Genomic DNA, 16583 nt, shown 5'->3' with positions numbered 1-16583 from the left:
TCCCAGGGTTGTTTTGATTTGCATTTTCCTGATGATTAAGTATGTTGAACATTTATTTTGGTGCTTCTCAGCCATTTGATAGTCTTCAGTTGAAAATTTTTTGTTTAGCTCTTTACCCCATTTCTTAATAGGGTTATTTGTTCTCTGGAGTCTAACTTCTTGAGTTCTTTATATATATTGCATATTAGCTCTCTTTCAGATGTAGGGTTGCTAAAGATCTTTTCCTTATCTGTCGGTTGCTGTTTTGTCATATTGACAGTGTACTTTGCCTTATAGAAGTTTTACAATTTTATGAGGTCCCATTCTTGATCTTAAGGCACAAGAGGTTGGTGATCTGTTCAGGAAATTTTGCCCTGTGCCCATGTGCTGAAGGCTCTTTCCCACTTACTTTCTTTTCTATTCATTTCAGTGTATCTGGTTTTATGTGGAGGTCCTTGATCCACTTGGACTTGGACTTTGTACAGCAGATAAGAATGATTTGATTTTCATTCTTCTACATGCTAACAGCCAGTTGAAATAGCACCACTTGTTGAAAATGCAGTTTTTTTTCCTCTGAGTGATTTTAGGTCCTTTGTTAAAGATCATATGTGTGTGGGTTCATTTCTGGGTCTTTAATTCTTTATCATTGTTCTATCTGTCACTGTACCAAAAGCATGCAGGTTTTTGTTTGTTTGTTTGTTTATCTTATCACAATTGCTCTGTAGTATTGCTTGAGGTTAGGGAGGCAATTCTCCCAGAAGTTCTTTTATTGTTGAGAAGAGTTTTCACTATCTTGTTTTATTTGTTATTCCAGATGAATTTTCAAATTGTTCTTTCTAATTCTATTAGGAATTGAGTTGGACTTTGATGGGGATTGCATTGAACCTGTAGATTACTTTTGGCAAGATGGCCATTTTTACTCTATTAATCCTGCCAATGCATGAGCATGGGAGATCTTCCCATCTTTTGAGATCTTTTTTGATTTCTTTCTTCAGAGACTTGAAGTTCTTGTCATACGGATGTTTAACTTGCTTGGTTAGAGTTACACCAAGGTTTTTTTTTTATTATTTGTGACTATTGTGAAGGGTGGTGTTTTTTCTAATTTCTTTCTCAGCCTGTTTATCCTTTGAGTAGAGGAAGGCTTCTGATATTTTAGTTAATTTTATATCCAGACACATTGCTGAAGCTGTTTATCAGGTGTAGGAGTTCTCTGGTGGAATTTTTGGGATCACTTAATATACTATCATATCATCTGCAAATAGAGGTATTTTTGACTTCTTCCTTTCCAATTTGTATCCTTTTATCTCCTTTTATTGTCTAATTGCTCTGGGTAGGACTTCAAGTACTATATTGAATAGGTAGGGAGAGGGTGGCAGCCTGTCTAGTCTGTGATTTTAGTGGGATTTCTTCAAGTTTCTCTCCATTTAGTTTGATGTTGACTATTTTTTTTATATTGCTATGTTTAGATATGGGCCTTGAATTTCTCATCTTTTTAAGACTTTTATCATGTAGGGGTGTTGGATATTGTCAAATGCATCTAAAGAAATGATCATATGTGTTTTTTTTTAATTTTAGTTTGTTTATATAGTGGGTTATATTGATAGATTTCCATATATTGAACCATCTCTGCATCCCTGTGATGAAGCCTACTTGACAATGATGGATGATCATCTTGATGTGCTTTTGGATTAAGTTTGTGAGAATTGTATTGAGTATTTTTGCATCGATATTTATAAGGGAAATTGCTCTAAAGTTCTTTTTCTTTGTTGGTTCTTTGTTTGGTTTAGGTATCAGAGTAATTGTGGCTTCATAGGATGAATTGGGTAGAGTTCCTTCTGTTTCTATTTTCTGGAATAGTTTGAAGAGTATTGGTATTAGTTCTTCTTTGAAGGTCTGTTAGAACTCTGCACTAAACCCATGTGGTCCTGGGCCTTTTTTTGCTTGTTTGGGAGACTATTAATGATTGCTTCTATTTCTTTAAGGGTTATGGGACTGTTTAGATGATTTATCTGATCCTGATTTAAATTTGGTACCTGGTATCTGTCTAGAAAATTGTCCATTTCCCCAAGAATTTCCAGGGTTTGTTTTGGTTTGTTTGTTTGTTTGTTTGAGTATAGGCTTTTGTAGTAGGACCTGATGATTTTTTGGATTTCCTCAGTTTCTGTTGTTATATCACCCTTTTCTTTTCTGATTTTGATGATCTGGATACTGCTTCTGTGCCTTCTGGTTTGTCTGCCTATGAGTTTATCTATTTTGTTGATTTTCTCAAAGAACCAACCATGGTTTGGTTGATTCTTTGTATAGTTTAACTGAAACTCTCATAATATGAAGGCCTACTCTCCTGAATATTGTAGCTGGCTCAGAGCATGTCTTTGTCATGCTTCCAAAGACAGCTCTCCCTTGGATCCCAGGTGAGTGGTGGGCCAGGTCTACACAGTCCTCAAATATCAACATGCTCCTGGGCAACAGCTTGGACTAGATATTTCTGCCTGGCATTTGGTGGTAACAGACCCCTGATACTTCAGAGCAACAGACCCAGATGTGGCCCCTGGTGATAGTACACAACAGGACCCCACTATGGTCCCGGGGGACATTACTGTTTTCTTACATCAGGTTGTTACTCACTACCTCTTCATTTTGCTCACATTTTTCTATTTCTTTTTACCCTCCATTTCTCTTTCACTTGCCCGATCTTAGTGTTCCATGAGTATCTTCAGTCATCTCAGGAGTGGTCTCAAAAGTGATATGCCCCTCTCCTGTATTTTGGCACAAGTCAGGGGTCATCTTGAGCATGTTCTATACCTCAAGATCTGTATAGTACCAGACTGGTAGGCATTTCAGTTTAACTCCCTGTCCAGGCCCCATGTCACCAGCCTGGTGGTTGCCTTGACTTGCCTCCTCCCCTGCCCTGCCAGAGTGGCCTCTTGTGAAGGTTGTCTATCTCAGGATAACCACTGCCCAGGGCCCTTAGTCCTAAGCAGAGTTCCTCTTGTCTCTGGTGTGCTCATATCCTGGGAGCCCATATGGGCCTGCCCGACATCAGATTGGTGGCTATATCATGTTTGCTTTTTTACAGAATGTTAGGCCACCAATCAATGAAATACTTATAGGTAAAACTAAGCATTGACACAGCCTATCTCCTTTATGCCACCTACTAATACACATGTGACACGGCAGCCACATTTGTAACCTCTCTAGGGACAGGACCCAGACATGGACTTTTAGAACGTGCCTCAGATCAAATCAGAAAGTATAGTGGCTCATTGCCCAACAATGTTCATGCCACTGTTGCAATAGTAGATACATCTTGACTTGCAGGTTATTATAATAGCATGTAGGGTCCAATGGTGAGTGAGATTATTGATAGTTTTACTCTGGCTATATTGTACATAGCAGTCCCCGGTACTATGAGAGCTATTTAGCAGTGGGGAAGTACCCTAGTTGATTTGCAATTGATTTCTCTATGTTATATAATAAGAGAATGTGGTGTCTTCAATTTTGGAGTCTGACCATCCAGTTATGGTAAGCAACTGCAATAGTGTATGCTATTTTGGGTGCTTCTAGGGCCTCTCTGCCCAATAACTTGCAAGGAAAAATTCCACACCTTGCACTGTAATTGGTATTTCATAACTCATGTCTTTTGGGAACCACATTGTCTACCTGTGCAAAGTATATCCAGAAAAATTAAAATTTAAAAAGTTATATAATGAATTTTCTGACTAGCTAATGGGTTTCCATTAGTCTTCTGCACACATTCTTAGTTTTGACTAACCCACCTATTGTCTCCCCCTCCTTCATTCTCCACCTCTTATCCATATTTTAACCTGTAGTATTCCCCACACATCATTTATGTTATATGATCTCCTGTCTTCCATTATATTTCCTTGGGGGCTATCCCATACCTTCTCTCCACCATGTGACCTCCCTGATAACTCCATGATCCTCATCATTTCAGCCTTTCTATTCCTACTATTCTACACCTCTAATATCATTTTACCCATATCTTCCCTTAAGGCATCTTTTTTTTTTTTCCCCAAAGCACCCCTTTCTAGATTTCTGTCTTCCATTTGTTCTCCATAGACCATGAGACATCCTTATTCTTGCTTTCTTACTGTTGGGTATTGGGCTATACACAGACAGTCTGGTCTCCAGTCTTGCTGAGATGTTGAACCCTGAACCCGGTGGTGATAATTCACCTACATGGGATGGAAGGAGTTCTCTCTTGTCTCCTGGAACCCTGGCTCCTGTCTCTACTCTTGGCCATGGCTGGTCTCTCTCTTTCCACCTTCTCTCCTTTCTCCCTGCCTTTCTATAATAAAGCTCTAAAATCATAGACTGTCTCTTTGTCAAGGCCCACTGTGCAGACTCTTGCCTGTGTGGGAACCTCTCTCCCTTAGCCCTCTCTCCGGTAACCCCAGGACACAGGGTGTTGCCCCGAGGCTCCCCGGTTGGGAGATGCCCCTTGTCCACACCCCGACAAGTGGGGTCCGTGGCTTATGTGCCTACCCAGGGCCGAGTGGAAAGCGTCTGGCAGCCCTCCCGCATCTGCCTCCCCAGAGGATAGGAGGAACTCTGGTCAGACTTGGGCTTTCCTCCCCCTCCTCCTTCCCCTGCCCATTTTAGTTCCCACATCTTACTAGAATTATTTCTTAGTGTTGATAGAGGTTTCTGAGTGGCCCTTCTCAGTTTTCAGCCAGCAGCCCTTCTATTAGAGCACTAACCACACAAATGACCTGTAATTGCATCCAATCCTTACGCTAGCATCTGAAGGAATTTCATTTGCTCTCAGTGTTTCCTGGTGTTTCTACTCCTTAAAAACGAATTATACCTGTGTTGTTTAAGTTCAGAGCCTCTTAAGGTTTGAGCTATCTGATTTCATTTACTTTTCTTTGTAATTTTCTTATGCCCTTTAAAAAAATTCCTCTTTCATACAATACATCCCTACCACACAAATTTCCCTTCCTCCACATTTATCAGCATCCCCCACTACGTCCTTATTCCCTCCCTCCACCTCTCTTCCACTTCCACTCAGAAAAGAGAAGGCTCACAAGGGACATCAACTGAACATGGCCTAGCAACCTACAACAGTACTAACTACAAAATTTGTTCCCTAGTTTAATAATTTTGTTTCTCTCTGGACTTTCATTTTAGTGATCCCCAGTACCTCCCTGTCTGTCTCATGCTGCTTTTCTTCCAGGGAATGAAAACACACATTATGTTATAAGACTAAGCATGGTGAGTTGTATTATTTGTCATGAAGAGTCCATTGCAGAATGTGGGGAATCCTTCATGATCACTATATAAATCACGCTTTTGCACCTTTACGGTTTGAATAGCTGTTTATACTGAAATCAGGAAAAATAAATTTTGATTTATTAGTTTCCATTTTGTTCTAAAAGCTCTTTATTGAGCATCTGTATTATGTTAATACTGCTCGAGGGCCCAGTGGTATAGTGGAAAAGAGAATACTTCTTCTCCCCAGTGAACTTTCAATCTACTAACATAAAAAGAAACCTGAGATTTGTGCTCATGAGACAAAAGTAATAAATTCTGTCGAATTACTATTTTTTGGATACAAATGTACATTAAAAACTCACAATGGGGCAAAGGTGAAACCTGCTTGTAAATATATGTGCTTAGCAGATATCATTTAGTAGCATTTATATTGTTTTTACCCAAAGAGATTTTGAAAGAAAGATTCATCTGTTCTAACCATCTACTTGTTTTTTGTTTAAGGGTTCTGGTTTTGGAACTATATTATCTGTGTCCCAGTTAGTCTGTTTTGTACTGTGGAAATCGTTCTAACACAGAGGGACTGAGCATGACTCTGTTTTGCTAAACACTTAAGAATTTAGGCAGTGGGACCAGTGAGAAGGCTCACTGGATAAAACCACGTATCATGCACACCTGAAAAACTGAGCTGGATATTCAAACCTAACATGAAAGGCAGGAACTGAATGGTAATCTGTGCTGCCTGCCACATATGTAGCATAGCCTGAATGTGCTTATCCACATATACACAATACTAATACATAAAGATAGATGTATGTGTGTATGTGTATATTCATGTATGTGTGTCTGGTCACCTGAGTGTTACTAATTTTCTCAGTGTTACTGTTTCTTTCTCTTATTTTCTCTTCTGGACCTGAGCACCTTACAGTTGAAGGTCTCCTGTGTACCATATCTAATGAGTAGTGAGCTTTTGGCTTTACCCTTGGTCCTTCAATTATATAGTTTTTGGTTCTTGTCACCAAGTAGGGATAAATGTAGGTTCCATCTTGTGAAGTAGGCCTTAAGTCAAATCAGATATAGGTGGGTTACCCCGACAAACTTTATGCCACTATTGTGGTAGCATGTCTTGCAGGCAGAACACCATTGAAGTTTGAAGGATCTGTATCAGTGTTGTTATATATATTTCACTTTTGGTAGCATGGAGAGTACGTTCTTACAGGAAAGATGCTAGAACACAGGGGCAAAGGTTCTACATAGGCACCAACTTGACCTCTCCATGTAGTACTTCTCAATTAGTAGTGCAGGTGTTATCTTCTGAATAGTGTCGTGGCATCAGTTTGTGGAGAGAAGCCTATAGTGTTTGAAATTGTCTGAGTTGTTTGGGAGTTCCCATGGAACTCCTTGGCTAACAACTCAATTAGGTGATACACACACAGACACACACACACAGACACACACACACAGACACACACACACACACAGACACACACAGACACACACAGACACACACACACACACACACACACACACACACACACACACACTTACTTAGTACTGGAAAGATCATTTAGTGCCAGGAGATGTCCAGTTGAGGATCTGTCTCCCTCATTATTTGATCATTTCATTTAAAATGCCTAATATCTGTATATATTTAGGAAACTTCAACTGTAGTATGTTTTCATATGACCCTCAAATGTTTCTAGATTTTAGCTGTGTCTTCCTGAATTCCTTCCACATTTGATTATCCTGTTCCAGGTTTCCCTCATTCTCCATCCACCCATGATTATCATATTCCCTTTCCTAGGGAGATCTATTTGCTCACTTAGTCTGTTAATCTATAAATAACCTTCATGGTTCTATAGATTATACTAGCTTGGTTATATAACCTCTATGGTTCTATAGATTATACTAGCTTGTTTATCATTGGCTTTTCAACTAATAGCCATATATAAGCAAACAGACACCGTATCTATTTCTCTGGGTCTGGGTTATCACACTCAGAAAGATTTGTTCAAGTTCCATAACTTCACCTGAGAATTTCATGGCTTCATTTCTTTTAATGGCTGCGTAATAGTTCACTGTGTAGACGCACTGCATTTCTTTTTTGTTCATCCTTCTTTGGAGAGAAAGTTAGGTTGCTTGCATTTTTGGCTATTATGAATAGAACAGTAATAAATATGGTTGAATGAGTGCCATTCTTTCAGTATATACCAAAAAGTGATAAAGATGGATATTGAGGTAGATCCATTCCAGTTTTCCTGAGGAATCACAAACACTGATGTTCATAGAGGCTGCACAAGTTTGCAGTCTCACCAGAAATTGATGTCTATGCCCTTCACTACATATTCACTCTAAAAAGAGCTGTCACTAGAAGTCCCAGAATCTACTAAAAGCACCGCTTTTTTAGGTTGCATCTTTGTTCCAGTGATGGTATATCTTGCTGTGAAATAGCTTTTCAGTCTCATGTCTCAAAGGCCTTTTATGCATCTAATAGGATGATCCTGTGATTTTTGTCTTTCAACCTGTTCATGTGATGGATTGTGTTTAACAATTTATGTATGTTAATTCATTCCTGAATTTATGGGATGAAACCTATTTTATAATAAAGAATGATATTTTTAATGTATTCTTGGATCCCATCTGCAACTGTTTACTGAGAATTTTTGCATCTGTTTTCATATGGGAAATTGGCTTCTATTATTTTTTGGTTTGATCTTTATGTAGTTTGGGTATCAGGGTAATAGTGGCCCCATAAAACAAATGAGATCTATTATTTTCCTCTCAGTGTTGTAAAATATAATTTGAGGAGTGTGAGCATTAACTCTTCATTGAAAGTCTGGTACACTTCTGCACTAAAATCATCTGCTTGTGTGCTTTATTTGGTTAGTACACTTTTAATGACTGCTTCTATTTTGCTCGGGGTTGTTGGTCTGTATAAATTGTTGATCTGATCTTATTTTAATTTTTGAAGCTAGTATATTTTGAAAAAATTATCCACTTTAAAACTATTCCAATTTGGTGGAGTACAGATTATTAAAGTATGTCATTAGATTCTCTGGATTTCCTTGGTGTCTATTGTTAAATTCCTTCTTTCATCTCTATTTGTTAATTTGTATCTTCTCTTAGCCTTTTAGTTTATTTCACTAAAGGCTTGTCAATCCTATCGATTTTGTCAAGGAACAGACTCTTACCTGCTCCCTGCCCCAGGAAAACTATAGACCTTTATTTGGATAACTTGTAGATATAAAGACATTCTCACAGTCACCATATTTGTCTTCTTCCAGTACCATTCTCCATAAAAATCTAGTCTAGATTTTTTCCAAGACTCCTCCTTCTCACTTTTTCAGTTTTAGGTGAAACTCTTATTTTCCTGTTTGAACATCGTTGCTTTATTTTTTGAAGAAATAAATTATGTTGTTTCTTTCTTAGTTGAGCCTGTTGGTATAATGGAGAGTTCAAGGCTGAGCTAGTACACATGAGGAAAGGTTGAAGATGGTAATCCTTCATGGAACCAAGTCTGGTTTATTGATATTTTTTATTTTATTTTTTGTCATTGTTGTGTTTTGTAATATCAGCTCTGAATTTGCTCACTTCTTGCCATCTATGCCTTTTGGGTATGGTTTCCTCTGTTTTTTTTTTTTTTTTTCCTAGAGATTTTAGGTGAGCTGTTTCTCCATTTTTTAGGTGTTTTTTTGTTTGTTTGTTTGTTTGTTTGTTTTATGTAGGTACTCAGTGCTGCTTGGAACTTACGATTCTCAGATCTGCCTTTACTGTGCTCCATAAATTTGGGTATATTGTGTATTTATTTTTATTCAATTCTATAAAGTCTTTAATTTTTTTTCCTTAATTTTTATCCTCACTCATTTTTATTTGGTAGTGTGTTTTTCAGTTTCCATGAGTTTGTAAGTTTTCTGTTGTTGATATCCTGTAGTACCTATCTTTGATAGAGAAAATGCATGATATTCTTTTTCTTTCTTTCTTTCTTTTTAATCTGGTGAGAATTGCTTTGTATCTAAGTCCATGGTCAACTTTGGAAAAGTTCCTTTTGGTGTTAAAATGAAGGTATATTCTTTTGTGTTTGGGTGCAATGTTCTATAGATATCTGTTTGGTCCCCTTGGGTTATCACATCAGTTAGCTGGAGGGTTTCTGATCTTTGTTTTTGTCTGGATGACCTGTCAACTGGTTAGTGTCAGGTACTGAAGTCCCTCACTATCAATGTGTGAGGGGCAATATGTGATTTAAGTGTAGTAGTGGTTTTTTATGAACTTGTGATAATTTTTTATCCTTGTGTTTGGTGCATTGATGTTAAGAATTTCAATGTCATTCTGGTGGATTTTTGATCCGATGACTATGTCATGTCCTTTCCTATTTTTCCTGATTAGTTTTGGCTTGAAGTCCATTTTGTAAGATATTATGTCTACACTAGCTTTCTTCTTAAGACTATTTGCTTGGAATATCTTTTTTTTCAACCTTTTACTATGAGGCAATGTCTATCTTTGAGGTTAAGGTTCTTCTTGGATGCAGCAGGAGAATACATTCTGGTTTTGCATCCATTCTTTTAGTCTGGGTGTTTTTATTCAGTAATTGAACCCATTGATACTGAGAGTTATCAATAAGCAGTGTGTGTTGATTCTTGCTAATTAGTTGTTGTTGTTGTGGCGGTGGAGGTGGTCATAATGGTAGTGATTTTATGTGTCTGTACTCATGTGTTTGTGTGTTTGTGTGTGTGCATATCACTGATTTCCATTTCTAGAACTAATAATTTGTTTAAAACCAACATTATACTACATTTCTTATGCTTATAAATTAGTAACTTTCTTAACATTTATTTATTATTCTAAGTGAAAGCTAATCAATGCCAATTGTTCTGCCCAAATATCAGAAAACATGAGGTTGATAGGCTTCATAATATTAATATTGATTGATGCAATGAAGTGAGAATTAGATTTGACTTTCAGTCTGTCTTTGAAATAGCAGTAAGTGACTTGGATAGACAGGTCATCATAATCACTGTCACCGCTGTTCTTCCTCACTCATTTGACATGCAGCAGTGTACAAAACAGAGTATCAGATAACAGGGGCTTCTGTATCAGCCATGATAGCTCTAGTAAATCACATCAGAGATGCTCTGTCAGCCTCAAGAAGTATGTATTTTTTTAGAAGCTTCCAAACAGTGGTATATATGTTGATACTACAACCTTCAAGAAAATATCATGGATCTGTGCTGTTTCTTGTGTTTCTAGAAAAAGCAAGGACCATGTCATCCAAGCCTTTTATGATAAAGATATAGAAAATAATGTTCTCATTGGATTTCTTGCTGAGGTGCTTATTTTAATAGGCAGTGTGTAAGTTCTTTATGTAGTTTTCACTTCCTATGTCAAATGTGATCTCAATATATTTTGGACTGTTGCCCATATTAACATTATAAAGTATATAATCATTATTGGCTCTTTAAATTGACCTTATAAAATGTAAAAAAAAAAATAGACAATCCCCAATGGGGATTTTAATTTTTAATCTTTTAAACACAGCCATAATCACCTTTGGTGATTACAATAAAGTGCCAGTGATCAGCTTGAGTCTAATTTGATCATTTTTGTTCCTCACAGCCCATTTTCTCGCACTGGTCTCCAGGGTTGATTCCATCTCCTCAAACTTAAGAAGCAGAATTTTCCTACCAACTAATGATCAGCAAGTTTGTCAGGTATTTGAATACACAATGCACGTTTTGACACACTTGGCAATTCCCTTATTTTAATTATTTGAGTACCAATTATTTTTTACAGATTACCTTTTATAACTTCTCCAGTAACCAGAATGGCAAATTGATAGCAGGCCTTCAAACCATGTCTGGGGATCCTATTGAGCATTTATGGCAGCAAACAGAGATACTCCAGAGTCGGTGGGAAAGAAATGTCATCACAGTACGGAGCTCACAGCACTTTCAGGTACATTTTTCTCTCTAACTATGTCATTAGAGGAAAACCCATGAGAACCCAGATTTCAGAACAGGCCAATTTAAAAGTCACATGGCCAATTCATCTGCGAGGGAAGAGGATTTCCCATGTTTTCAAGTTTTAGTAAAATTAGGATGGCTGGTTACCTAAAAGGCATTTTCATTGCAAATTTTGACTTTATATTATGAATTAAAAGGATATATTTTAAGATACAGCAATATATAGTTTAATGATAATCTTGTAAAATCCAGTGAAATTATTTCCTCAATTTCCTAAGCCTTTTATTTTCATGCTTTACTTTTTCTACTCCTTGTTCTTTATACTTCTTCCTCCCCAAAACTAATTTTTCTCTCTGACTTTTCTCATGCATTTGAAAGAAGAGGATAATTTTGAATAATGAATAAAGAGATTTTAATTTACATACTAATTCCAATGCTGTTGAAGTAGAATAATTCTTATGGTTATAAATCTTATGGTTAAGCTCATTTCAACACAGTCTTTATTTTCCTAAATAATTTTATGAATTAAATCCAATGGAAGCCTATAAAAGATAAGCTTATTTATGCAACCCAATAAAACTTACGCATGACAGAAATTATAATATCATGGTTATTATAAGACTTCCTGAGAAATTATTGCCTAACATTTGGGATGGCCAAGCAAAATTTTCCAGTTAAAGATGAGATGGATTTTAAAGCATGATATTCTTTAAGAAATTACTTTCTAAGCCCAGTGTATGAACCAATTTAGCCCAAGTAGATTTTCTTTGTGATTTATTTTTAGAATAATATAACAATCAATTATTTTATTTTAAGTTTTTCTTTTTTATTGCTTAAGCACTTCACACATGATTATAAAGTTTTTTTGATGAAATATTCTCTCCCCCAATTTCTTCACACCCTCTCCACACTTTTTTCCTCCCACCTTCATGTGTTCAAAAACAAAACAGAATGCTTAGGCCACTAACTCTGTCTGTATGCCCATGTATGTAGGACCATGTGTTGGAACATGGGTAGCATTTCAGGGGGTAGATCTCTGAAGAAAAATGACTCTTCTTTCCCTAGCATCCATACATTGCCAATAGTATCTTGGGTAGGGTTGGTCTTTCTTGAGCCCCTCCCCATTCATGTTGGCATTTTGCTGGCTTGATCTTGTGTAGATATTGGACATTTAGTAACTGATTCTCTGAGTTGATGTGTGCAAGAGTCCTGCCTGACCATCAGATATTTTTGCTGAAGATATCCACTATTTCTGATTCTTAAAATCCTCTCACCCACTCTTCCATGATGCTCCCATCGTGTTGGCAGAAGTGGGAATGATATTAGATGTCCCATTTAGAACAGAATACTCCACAGGACCTTATTATTTGCACATTTACCATGTATGGTTTTCTGTGTTAATGGCAATCTATTGTAAATAGTAGCTTTTCTGATGAAGGTTGAGAGATGTAAACTGCTCTAATTTCTTATCTATAACTACCATCTAAAATAAATTTTATATTAAAAATATCTGATTTGGTGCTACATATTCATTTGCTTAAGTCTATGGAATGAACTAGCTTCAATTCCTTCAGCTAACTGTGAGTGACTAACAGAAAAAGTATGGAGAAATGATAGGTACCTGTGCTTGTTATAAATGTTGAATGAAATTTACAGGAATGACATATTTGCTTAGTTGATGTCATTAAATCACTGTACTTGAAATTTTCCATTATTATTAAGTTAAAAGAGTATTCATAGATGATATAAAAATAATTTAGTGTGTGAATAAGTGTTATGTAGATTTAACTGTTCTATGATTGGGCATAGTTTTTAACTTTGAGAATTTGCAATCTATTGAAGTCAAACATTTTTGTTTATGTGAGAGATATCTTATGACATAGCTTTTCTGCTGATTGCTTTGATTATTTAAATATTACTTACATGGTATACTTGATATGTGCTATGTATGATGAATGAAAGGTTTTAAGTACCATTTTAAGGGATGTTTGGTATCAGTGGGTAGCAGATATTTTGTGTTACAGTGGTTTTAGCTGAGTGTGGTGTGCTGAGTGTTCCCCTGGAGACCAGGTTTTGCTATGACCACTGAGCTGTGATTCAATGTTAGAGAAGATTCTAGTATATATTTCTTATGCACTTTTCAGCCATCTTGTCTACCTAACCAGCATCATAAATCCAAGGCTGACTTTGTTAAAAATGATCCACTTCAACTGGATAAGATTTGTCCCGTTACCTTCTCTCTTGTGTCACTTTTAATGACTGATAAGATTTTACTTAGGTACATTTTAAAATCATCACTTACCTGTTTTTCTAAACCTTGAACATCAAGTACTAAGAAAGTTTTAATGGATCTTTGCCAAGTTAATACACTTTTAGTAAATAATTGTCCATATCTTTAGGTCAAGGTATTTATAGTACAGTGACAGGTTTGGGTGATGGAGAAAGGTAATGTTTGGTGGATCTTTTCAGTCAAACCTTTTACAATTAGATCCTTGCTTACTTCATGTGCCTATTTATAAACACTATACAGTTTGCTGGTCAAAGTGTGTATCAGATAAATATAAAACTTAACAGTCCAGAAAATATTTTCTTTAGGGAAATTCAGCTGTGGCTTGGACATTGAGTTTATCTTTGTGAGTTCTTTAAAAGCAGCAGGAACTTCAGTTAATCTAGGTGCTTTCTCAGTTTAGTAATGTGTTTCTCTAAATACTTTATTGCTGATGGAAAATTAGTGCTTGTAACTAAAAAAGCTTTGTTAAGAGGACTGGAGTGCAAGGCTCCTGGGATGCTTAGGCTATACTGATGCTTTAAGGCTACAGATACCTTTAATTTTATCCTGTCAGCAAGTAAACAGATGTTCATTCACTGCTTTGTGGTGAGCTGCAGAGATGAGCTGTGCTTATATTGGGAACTACCATCAGCCACTATCTTGTTCCTGAAGAGCTTTTGTGAGAAGACTATTTTAGGAAGTTTGTAATCAGTGCCTCCATGTTATATCTGCTGCCTCAGCAACTTGGAAGCCCTCAGGAATTATTTCATTCTCTGCAATTTTCCCTCCATGCTGACTTCTGATAGTTTAAAGCTACACATGCTTCCTTCAGAAATAGCTGGATAGGTTATTTCAGTCAGTGACAGCTACATCTCAGGTTAATGTGAGTTCTGGGGAAATCCCCTGAAGCTGGTTGTCATCCAGGGCCCTTTATCGTTTCTTTCTGAAAAATGATAGTCTTGTTCCTTAATAAAATTGAAGTATTTTAACTTCCAAGGATGCACTGGTCCATAAACGAGGAGTTAGCATTATGGACAAAGATGGCAACATTTCATAGGTGGTTTGAAGACATTTGGGGCATGGTAGCAACTAACATTTATTGAACATTTACTAAAGTAAAGGGAATGTGCTTAACTACTTCATACCACAATATAACTGACCCCTCAGGGACGATTCTGAAGGGGAATGGTAATTTGCCCCTATTTTAACATTGAGGTTTTGAGCGTTACAGAGTTTAATAACCTATCATGTAACCATGTCATATTAGAATCTACAGAAGTTTCATTTCAGATGTCAATCACTTAGACACTGAATGATAATAACTGTCTATACTGTGTCTAACTAAACTGTTTTAGAAAAGAGAGAGAGAAATCAAAACCTCCAAAAGTCGTCAACTCTGCTGCATGAACTCAGTAAATATTCTTTTATGTGGTATGTTGCATGAAATTATCCTGCTATTGCATTGTTAGTGAATGTCTATCATTTTAAAATATTGCAGATCCATGAAATTAGATTTACTATTGTTTTAAATTTTTAGAAAGGAAAATGACAACTAGGTATTCTGACATATGCTTACAATTCCAGAACTTGGAAAACTGAGTCAGAAGAATCTAAGTTCAAGTCTCACCTGGTCTCTCTAAGGAGATAGTGTCTAAAAACATGAGGAAAAGAAAGAAGAGTAATTGGAAAATAATTGAGTATACTGTATGAATCAAGGAAGTTCTAATGATATGTGCCTTTCTATCATTTATCCCTGCGTCATTTATCTACATAATTATGTAATTGTTATATTTTTGGTCAGGAACTTATTGTTAAGACAATTTTCACAAGTTTTCTTTAGTCATACCAAGTTAGCCTGTGATTTAGCTGAGCCAAATAAACATATAATATCTATTACAAACTCTAATGAGGAGAGGATTAGGGCAGGAAGGCAATTTAAAGGCAGCTTCAATAGATCAAGCATAAGGAAATGGGAGTGGAGACAAGACTAGAAGGAAAATAGGCTTAATAGGTCCTGGATGATTAGACATGAGACCCGAGGAGAAAGGGATTCCCAAAAGGTCATTTTGGAGTTTTGAGCATCACAGAGTCATAGTCTGATTCATTGTCAGCAAGTGAGTAAAGTGAGAGCTTCAATTTGGATAAAGAGTGTGGTGTGTTAAGAATTAGAGTAATTTTTCTCATTTGAGGGGAAATGCCTGCAGGCATCCAAGGCATGGAAGGAGAACCCAGGAGAGTGGCAGACATTTGTCAAGTAAAATATGTATTTCTTCAGGCTGGATACTAGCTGAACTCTGATGATGGGTGATCTTTTGGGGAGAAGAAATGAGGGTGGTGATGGAACAAACATTTATTACTACTTCTGATTTTAAATATGGTGTCTGTGGGGATATGCTTAATTTACCAGGAGCTAAGGAAACACAGACATCTGGAAAAGTTCTCAGAAAAATTAAAAGAACAACACATAGAAATATTGAAGTTCATATTCACAAGCATGATCCATAGAATAGCTGTCATATCTTAATATCTGTTGTAATAAGAAGTGTTAATAACATTTAATGGTAATTATATACCCAGTGAGTTTTATTTCTTAAATGTTTTATTTGTTGATTGTTTATTTATGTTTTTATGTATGAATTTATTTAATGTATATAAGTGAGTGCATGCATGCATGTCTATATACCATGTGCTTGTCTGTGGAAGATAAAAAAGGTTGTTGGATCCTCTGGGACTGGAGTTACCGATGAATGTGAGCTATCATCAATGTTCTGGTAATTCAAACCTGGTGCTTTGGAAAAGTAGCCATTGTTATACTCCAACCAGTCTCTCTGTCTCTCTCTCTCTCTCTCTCTCTCTTGATATTGCGCCAGAGAATGGCCTCTGACTCTTTATATAACAGAGGATCATCTGGAACTTTGAATCCTCCTGTATCTGTCTCCTGAAGTCTAGGATTAAATGTCATCATGCTGAATGAGCTTCGAGGGGAGTAACCTGGGCCACAGGCATGCAGGCAACTACTAACGCCCACTTCTCTGTATCTCACTGCTAACGCCCACTTCTCTGTATCTCACTGCTAACGCCCACTTCTCTGTATCCCACTGCTAACTCCCACTTCTCTGTATCTCACTGCTAACGCCCACTTCTCT

At 36.8% G+C, this 16583-nt stretch overlaps 1 protein-coding gene and 1 non-coding gene across 2 annotated transcripts in view; one reads left to right on the top strand and one right to left on the bottom strand.

The window, feature by feature from the left end:
- The window catches only part of Malrd1 (MAM and LDL receptor class A domain containing 1), a 745053-nt gene that overhangs the window by 27102 nt on the left and 701368 nt on the right, over positions 1 to 16583 (top strand). The window contains exons 3-4 of the mRNA XM_021156265.2: positions 10822 to 10916; positions 10999 to 11160. Coding sequence (XP_021011924.1) covers positions 10822 to 10916; positions 10999 to 11160 — 257 coding nt within the window. The remainder of the gene's footprint in view (positions 1 to 10821; positions 10917 to 10998; positions 11161 to 16583) is intronic.
- On the bottom strand, positions 3056 to 3184 carry LOC115030512 (small nucleolar RNA SNORA17). Its single transcript, XR_003836104.1, has one exon. It is a non-coding gene; the product is annotated as a small nucleolar RNA SNORA17 (small nucleolar RNA).

The sequence above is a fragment of the Mus caroli genome, unplaced genomic scaffold, assembly GCF_978045245.1.
Source record: "Mus caroli unplaced genomic scaffold, Mus_caroli_1 scaffold_2, whole genome shotgun sequence".
Taxonomy (NCBI): domain Eukaryota; kingdom Metazoa; phylum Chordata; class Mammalia; order Rodentia; family Muridae; genus Mus; species Mus caroli.
This window is presented reverse-complemented; position numbering and strand designations above follow the sequence as displayed.